Here is an 8,615-nt window from a genome sequence, read left to right on the forward strand (position 1 = left end):
TCATTCCCTTCAACACAACCTTACATTCTCTAACTTGAAATTTTGTGTCGTAATTTCGGAGGCAAGGGTGACACCTGCTGACCTAGTCGGGACATTACAAGAATATACATAAAGCTTGGTGAACTATATGACGCATCTATGACTTTAAAACTAACAAGTTTTAGATGACGTGTGGTATTAGTGTTCTATTTAATTTTGTTTTTAAACAAAGAATATCTGCTCTGTAAAATTTGCATCATTCTCCATACTGTACACAGTGCAGTGAGATGCTGTCGATTTGCTGACTGTCATGGGACAGGGAACCACGTGATATAAGAGCATGAGTTTAATGGAGGAGATAGAAAAGAGAAAAAAATTTGTTATACTGGATATTTTCAGATATCTCATATTTCTGAAAAGATAAAGATTCAGTTTCCAGTTCATTGGGGGTTTTTGTTGTTGTTGATTTTTTTTGGGAAAGACTAGCAACATGGAATTTCCACAACAATGGAAGTTTGAACATTTCCACTGTGATTATATTGGGATTAATGTTCAGAATGTAAAACAGTCATAAATATACGACAGTTTCTTGCATAAATCTGTAAAACATATGAGTACTTTTCTATCAAGATATAAGTTTTGATTGATTTTCATAAAAATTTACAGACCGTCTTGATCCAAAGTCCATAGGTGCACAAAGTTGTACCTCTGTTGGAAAAAAGCTGGCACTTAAAGGAGCAAAAACATATCTGCAGTAATTCCATTCTGTGCTTCTAATTTGAAATAGGGTCAAATCTTAATAAAGCTGAATTGAAAATTGAACCATAACTTGTGTGTTTACACTGACGGAAACAAAGAAATTATTCGGCATATCTGGGTTAGTCGCTGGATGCAAGACTTGCTTGTAACAGGCTACCTATAAAAATGTCACAGCTGTTATTGCAGCCGTGTAAAGAGGGCTCTTCTCCTAACCTTATTGATCAGCACCGGGCGCGTGCATAGCTCATCCTCGTGACTGCGCCCCTTTTAGGGAACGCGCACGGCAGCCTACCACCTTCCTGCTGTCACTGTGCACAGACATGGCTGCTCTCAGCAAAATACCGCATAACTGCTACGAAATCGGCCACACTTGGAGCCCGTCGTGTGTGCAGTCTGCTGCCGATGTGACTAGGAGTGCTCTGGAGGTGTCCTTTAAAATATACGCGCCTCTTTACCTGGTAAGACGTTTGACCTGAAATATAACTGTAGACTGTGAGGCTAGCTAAATAGCTAAAGTTAGCGAGCTAACTAAAGTAAAATGGCTTAGTAGTTCGCAGAAAACCTCTAAAGATAGGCTGGCACGTCGCTAGTGTTGCACTTAGGTACGAAGTCCAAGTTGTACATGTGGCCGATCAGATAAAGGAGCAAAAACATGTCATGCAACTTCAGCCAGGTTCCCCCTTTGTAAATTTCATTGCCCTCTGGGCACTCGTCACGACTGTAAGTGTAAACTTTAGCAGAGTTGGAACTGTATTTGCCTTGCATCTCCAGTGTGCAGTAACGCACTGTGCTTTGCAGATAGCAGCAGTTCTAAGGAGAAGGAAGAAGGATTACTACTTAAAAAGGCTTATCCCAGAGATCTTTTGGTCTACCTCTTTCCTGACTACCAATGGGGGTCTCTTCATCGTTTTCTTCTGCATTCTCAGGTCAGTGAACCCATGTCTAGAGTATGTAAACACAAACTTGGCACTAAGCTGCACTGTCATTATGTTTATTAATGAAAACGAAAGTGAAATGTATACAGTATGATATATGGATAAACTGAGCATGAACGGTCATGTTCTGTGAACCACACCTGCTGAAGCTGAAGCCACTTTAGCTTCTTCCACGTGTGCCTCCTTTCCTTTAACCTGTCAGCATCTGAGTGTGTCAGCTTCATGTCCTGGCCACTGTGGTCATGTTTGCATTAGGGTCACCCTCTGTGGACATCTGTGATAAAATAAACCCACTATTAACTTTATGGTCTTGTTTGCTAGTTTAAGAAAACTTTTTTTTTTAAATAATAATTTTGTAAATTTGTGTCCCGTTTAAAGTAAAAGGTGGTTCTATAGTGTCATGGTTTGACTAATAAGGAAAAGGTCCCTGGACCTTCCAGGAGTAGATACAAATCCCTTGGGTGTTACGTCAGGAAGGCCAATCAAACATGCAGAGATATCTGCTTATTCATAAGGAGCTGGCACTGCTGTGGCAACCCCTTGTGGATAAGGGAATTGCAGAAAGTAGTGTATGACTACAGTATCAGCTTGGATTGTCTTTGTCTATCGTTTCAATAAGTGCGCATTTTAAATACTTGGATAATACTTTCCTTATCATGGAAAAATGGAAGACGGAAGAGCTGACAAAATCTTGTGCTGACAGTGTGGGATTGTCTTCACTGAAACGTCCCAGCTGGGGAAAAAAAGGAAGTGAAATAATGCAGTGTATTTTAACTGCAGGAGACTTTTGGGAGGCTTCTACTCCTGGTCTGTTGGGTTTGGCTCAGCACTGCCAGCCTCTTATATTGCCATCCTGCTGGAGCGCAAGAGCAGGTGAGATGCCCGTCTGTTACGTTTCAGTATGTTTTTTCTCGCCTCTCCTAGATTCAAACATGTTTCATTCACATAGAGTTTACTTTTTGCCTTTTCGCCTCTTTCTTTTCATCCTCACAGGAGAGGGCTGCTGACAATATACATGGCAAATCTTGTAAGGGCCGCTTCTTTCGAATATTAGTAGTTGTATGTGAACCTTGCTATGTGTCTGCATTTTTAATAGCGTAATGTTGTTCTCAGGCCACTGAGACTTTGTTTCGCATGGCAGTGACACGAGGTGTCGTCAAACCCATTAAACATGGCGAGGTAAGGTCAAAGGGTGGGGCTATGAGCTTGTTATCAGGGTTAGGTTTAGATCATGTAAATTACTGCCAACCTAATTTTTTTTTAAGACTCTCTCTTGTTTTTGTTGTTGGATTATGAGTCTAATAATGCAACTACAGGGAACTCCAGTTGTGAAAACTGAACAGACTTCAGTAAAAAGTATCAACGGATCCAAAAAGAAGCATTTATGACTTTATAGTTCTGACGAGACTGCACAGTGGTGAAATGAGTCATGTGTTTGATTCTTTCTCTCTCTCTGCTTCCCATTAGGTGCTGTTGTTCTGCATTACTTCATCACTCTTTATGTTCTTCTTCAGGTTAGAGCAGCACAGTGAACACATTGTTGCAAGTGTTAATGTTTAAGGTTAAGCTGAATTTTGTTTTATACTATAGAAGTAAAGATGGTCTCAAAGGCTTTGCATTCTCCGCATTGAAGTAAGTTGTTCCCGTTTCTATTGATGCCTTCATTTTCACTGCTGATGAAAAAGGTTTATAGATAAAAGTTTATAGAAGTGGTGTGTGTTTTCTGTCTTAGATTCATCATTGGGAAAGAAGAGATCCCAACACACTCTGTGCTGGCTGATGATTCACAGCCATCAGCAGAAAGGCCTGACTCTAGAAGAAAGACTCTTCTATCCTCCACCAGGAAACTGCTCGAATCAATGTGAGAGAAAACACACCCGACATCATGGCAGTGTGTTGGATTGTGGCTTACATGAACTATTTTTCGTCTTCTTTTTTTTTTTTCTTTTCCAAATCCAGATGCAAACGGGGACCAAGACACAGATGTTGCAAACATTATAATGACAACTGCATATCCTACTGTGTCAAAGTAAGTCTCCCAAGAAGTTAGTTTTTGTGTGATCCCAATCCTTTGTGATGTTCTCATAATGCTTATTCATTTACATCTTAAATAATGATACTTGATTAAGATTTGTTATCATTTGTCACCGTAGGGTTTTGTCAGGATGTTCAGTGTTGGCTACGTGATTCAGTGTTTACTTAAAGTGCCATCAGCATTCAGACAGATGTTTTCGAAACCCTCCCGCCTTCCCTCCCTCTTCTACAACAAAGAGAACTTCCAACTCGGGGTTTTTCTAGGCTCCTTCGTCAGTATCTATAAGGTAGATGTGCTGTTTTGTTTTCTATTAGTATCTTTATTATGTTCCTTTCCTGCTTACACATTTGATTTCCTGTCTTTTACTTGTCTAACCTTGCCACGTTGTTGTATATTGTGCTTTTCTTTCACTCAGGGAACAAGCTGCTTGCTGCGCTGGATGCGTAACATTGATGATGAACTCCATGCGCTTATAGCTGGTGAGACAGGATGGTGTAACCTGTCACATAAAGTCCCTGCAGAATGATCCTCCTCGGGATTCTGTTGTGCCTTTGCTGATTAACTTCTTTTCTCATATGTTTCTCCATCTCTCTTTTTCCTGAAGGCTTCCTGGCTGGAGTTTCAATGTTCTTCTACAAAAGCACAACAATATCCATGTATCTCTTTTCTAAGCTGGTGGAGGTAAAAACAAACACAAAAATCATAGAAATAAAAAAGGTCCTCATACTGATATATTGTCTTTGAACTAAAGTGTAAATGTAATAATAAACTTGTATCAATATTAAAAAAAAAACAGAATTAATGCTTTATTGATAAATACCACATTTTTATCATTATTCAGGTATCTCTGCTTGGTTTTATGTAGTAATCACTGACATGTGCAGCCACGTAAACATGTTTCAGAAACTGCAACAAATACACTTAACATATACAACATTCCCTATGTATCCCTCTCTTTAGACTATCTACTTCAAGGGCATTGAGGCTGGCCGGTTGCCTTACATTCCACATGCAGACACAATCATATATGCCGTCTCCACTGCGATCTGCTTCCATGCTGTAAGTAAACATACTTTCTTACTCACATACATATGCTTCACACAATTTTTTTTTTTTTCTTTTTTAAAGCTGAGCAAGGATATAATGCTTGATGTATGGCTTCTACACAGGCTGTGATGGAAGTGCAGAACCTCAGGCCAACTTACTGGAAGTTCCTGCTGCGTTTAACCCAGGGCAGGTATGGCTGTATGGACATTGTAAATGTCATCTTACTTTGAACCTCTGACCGCTTCTTCAAGGTCAAATAAGGTCATACTTGTGTCTTTAAAAATATGCTTAAAATTTACTGAATTCGTTTGTATTGGCAACATTTCAGAAATGATACTGGTGTGTGGGGATTCTAAATATCACATTACAGTTTGCATCCAAATATCATGTCACATTTGACCTCTGACCTCACTTTTATATTTCTCATCTGCCTTTCTTTCAAGTTGACCCCAGTATGAGACACATGAGATGCCTGCAAAGAATTGTGGAGAGAAAGAGAATGAGCTGGCTAGTTAGTTAGAAATGTAATGTAGTGTAATAATAAACTCAAGTTATTCATGTCCAGTTATTTACCAATCAATTCCTGTTATCCATTACCTACTCCTACAAAATGTTTGTATATTTAAAGTAAACCTTTGTCATGATGTTATCTGATTTTTGCTGCACTACAAACTTCTCAAAGTACGTTTAAAAATACCAATGAAAACAAAATGAATATATGAAAATGACAGTACTACTACCCTTAAGAGTAAATAGTGCCCAGAGATTGAGCTGCCTTGCAGAGGCCTGTGTACTTGGAGTGCTTGTTGTTAATCAGGCTTTGATCCAAACCATACAAGAAGATATCAAAGTTACTTTGCAGGAATCTCATATAAACGAACAATATTTTAGATAAGTTGTCACTTTTATTCAACATCAGCTTTGTTCGTGTTGACTTCAATAAAACTGTACAGGGCCTTTTCTCTCTCTGATTTTCTAGGTTTGCTCTGATGAACCGACAGGTGCTAGACATGTTTGGGACTCAGGCTTCCAGAGACTTTAAAGGCTTTGTGCCCAAACTGGACCCCCGTTACACCACGGTGCCCAGCAAGACAGTGCTTCTACCGGGAGGTGACATCCAACTTGGATGATTTGGGACCAACAGATTGACTTTGGGGTTACCTCAACATGAAACTAACAGCCTGGTTGTTCTCTCTGAGGAACTTAAGGGTTGTTTTTTTTTTTTTTTTTTTTTTTTAAAAGGTGTGATGCTGCAGAAGTAGTGATGTGTTATGAAAAAGATATGCTTCGGATTGCACCCAAGTTCAAAACAGGGTTTCTTGAGGGTTAATTGTTGAGCTGTAGAAGCTCACTTACTGACAAAGACTGAACTTTACAGGTCACTTGTTTGAAAAAAGTGAAATGTACAATTTCATTTTAGCTCTGTCATTTTTGTCAAAATTGACATGGACATTAATAAAAAGATTTGTTAGTCCTAATGAAAATGAAAAACAACGTAAATGATCTGAATGAACAACAGATTTTGCTAGATTGTCAGTTTGTATTTGACACGACGTAGTGATCTAGCAGCTGGAACAGTTCCTTCAATAACAAAATGCTTTTGAAAATAAAAATGATTGGGTGCGTTTCAACCACATTCTTTTTATCCTTTAAACACAATCTGGATTTTGGCAAGTTACCTTTCAGTTTGCTCTGATTTTTGTGCTGTTCGAGTGGTTGTTTTCACAGAGATTAAACCTCACAACTCCTGTAGGAGTAGCCACAACGATGTGTTTTGACACTGATTTAAAAGCAGGAAGAACGCGGGAAGAATTTTACACCCTGATCTTTTCTGAATGTGTGTTTAAAGGCAGGGAGACATATAATAATGTAGCCTTATTCAATCAGTTATCCATAGTAGCAGTGGGAGTTTTATGTAGATCCTCCAATACAAAACACAGAGGTACCATTTTAGCCAGATGGTTAAACTACAGTAGATAGTATTTATTTCAATTAATTTATCCACCTTAAGAGATACTTGGCAATTTTAGGAGTTATTTGTGGTCAAATTGATGTAGTAATAAATCTCACTGCAATTGACATTTACTAAAAGTCACAGGTGGAAAATAAATCCATTCACACTGACAGCGTTAATTGACGCTGAGTAAGTTCACTCGCACTGAGACTCTTTGCTTGCACGTAAGAAACCAAATTATTAGTTCAGTTGTTGTAGGGAGGGAAATGAACACATGCAATGTGATCACTTTAAACTTGTTTGGAATGTGCAAATTGTCTATGAACACACCTCTGCCTCATATTTTAAAAGGTGGGGTTATTTAAATGTATTGAATGTTACATGTAATTATGCTACAGTCTAAAGAGATTATTTGTTCAGTGCACTGACTATTGCAGTTAGCTTTGCAGTGATTGTAAGTTTGACTCTGTTTAATAAGTTTGGGTACTTGGATTTACATCCTCAGGCTCTGCATTGAGAATTTTAATCTAAATTTACTGGAAATTCCAAGTTGAACCCTGTCACTAAAATTCCACTTTGATCAACTGTGTAAACTGACGAATTTGGAGCATTTCCTTAAGGCTGCTGTGTTCTGTGAATAAAAAGAAACACTCAGCTCAATTTGGTTTTGATTTATGTATTTATTATTGTTTTTGGAAAGATATGTGTCTGCAGGAAAAGATTGTCGTTTACTAAAGAGTGGCATTTGCATGTTTTACTGATAAATGAACACATGTTTTACAGTTAATGAAATTCTGAGTCTAAGGATACTACGTAAAGTTGTGAGTGTACAACACAAATTACATCATATCAGTATCAGAGTAAATACTTTACAGTATATTTTAACAGTAATCAGAAAAAATGTCATACCAGTGCAGTGTATCACATCCCAATTTACATTTATCAAATCTAGGAAGCAGACAATATAAACATTTCCAAATATCATGCAGGGGACATTTAAATGAGCTTTTCTCTTGCAGCATCCTCGTCTAAAATTGGAAAAACACTGTTTACTTGCACAGTCTGCACTCTGTCTGTGGAGGGCAGCAAAGATGCCCGCAGTGTTTCAGCTTAAGAAGAAGAAAGAATTAACGGAAGTAAGCACAAGCGATTTCAAGTTTTTTGAGAATGTGACTGCTACTGCTGTTATGTGTGTAGCAGTGTGTTTAAAATATAAATTAAAATTTGTTTAACATTAATTCCCAAACGATGTCGCATGATAAGTGCAAACTTAAAATATTTTAGAATCCAAGCAAACCTACTGTATGACTTATATATATATATATATATATATATATATATATATATATATATATATATATATATATATATATAACATTAAGATTATATACAAGCTAGTACATGCATATTATTTCTTAATTAAAAAAACATTTTTAGAACAACAAAACACCACAATCATCACCATGGTTTTGTTAATACACTCACAAAACCAAAGAAGAGTAAAAATCTATGATAGCAACAAGAAGTCTACACATGACCCATGATTACGTAGTGGCTATAGTAAAATGCTCCAAGATCTAACCCCATACTTACATTTTCTGTTTTCAGAAAGAAAGAATTCTTATCTAGGGTTTAAATTCACAACAACAAAGATACATACAGGGGGAGGAGATAAGAAGTATGACCACTTAATTCCGTAGATGAGCATTGTTCCAAATCAAGTCAAACTTTCAAAAGTTCTGTAAAACTCAATTTTACACTGATGGACATATCTGAGGGAAATGTCAGTCTTATCTTTGCAAATTCCTGCAATTAGTTTGTCACAAGGCATATTTCAAGTACTTATTATCTATTGACTACAAAAATGCAAAGATCCTGTGACAACGAGCACTGATAATAGTCTTCG

General features: G+C 37.6%; 1 protein-coding gene across 1 annotated transcript; it reads left to right on the top strand.

The window, feature by feature from the left end:
- Positions 1–1,020: 1,020 nt before the first annotated feature.
- tmem135 (transmembrane protein 135) lies at positions 1,021–7,355 on the top strand. Its single transcript, XM_080866096.1, has 15 exons — positions 1,021–1,196; positions 1,537–1,664; positions 2,454–2,546; positions 2,667–2,700; positions 2,787–2,852; positions 3,141–3,187; positions 3,264–3,305; positions 3,406–3,534; positions 3,633–3,702; positions 3,827–3,994; positions 4,124–4,187; positions 4,313–4,389; positions 4,669–4,767; positions 4,878–4,945; positions 5,735–7,355. Exons 1-15 carry the CDS (start codon positions 1,059–1,061, stop codon positions 5,883–5,885), a joined length of 1,374 nt encoding a protein of 457 aa, XP_080722222.1. The 5' UTR covers positions 1,021–1,058; the 3' UTR covers positions 5,886–7,355.
- Positions 7,356–8,615: the final 1,260 nt, after the last annotated feature.

The sequence above is a fragment of the Rhamphochromis sp. 'chilingali' genome, assembly GCF_963969265.1.
Source record: "Rhamphochromis sp. 'chilingali' genome assembly, chromosome: 19".
In the NCBI taxonomy this organism is placed as follows: Eukaryota; Metazoa; Chordata; class Actinopteri; order Cichliformes; family Cichlidae; genus Rhamphochromis; species Rhamphochromis sp. 'chilingali'.

What these genes read in the sequence shown, in the direction of transcription:
- tmem135 (XM_080866096.1), top strand. Translation starts at nt 1,059, where the DNA reads ATGGCTGCTCTCAGCAAAATACCGCATAACTGCTACGAAATCGGCCAC. An exon ending in CAATATACATGGCAAATCTT is followed by an intron (nt 2,701 to 2,786) that starts GTAAGGGCCGCT and finishes TGTTGTTCTCAG; the next exon opens with GCCACTGAGACTTTGTTTCG. An exon ending in AACCCATTAAACATGGCGAG is followed by an intron (nt 2,853 to 3,140) that starts GTAAGGTCAAAG and finishes GCTTCCCATTAG; the next exon opens with GTGCTGTTGTTCTGCATTAC.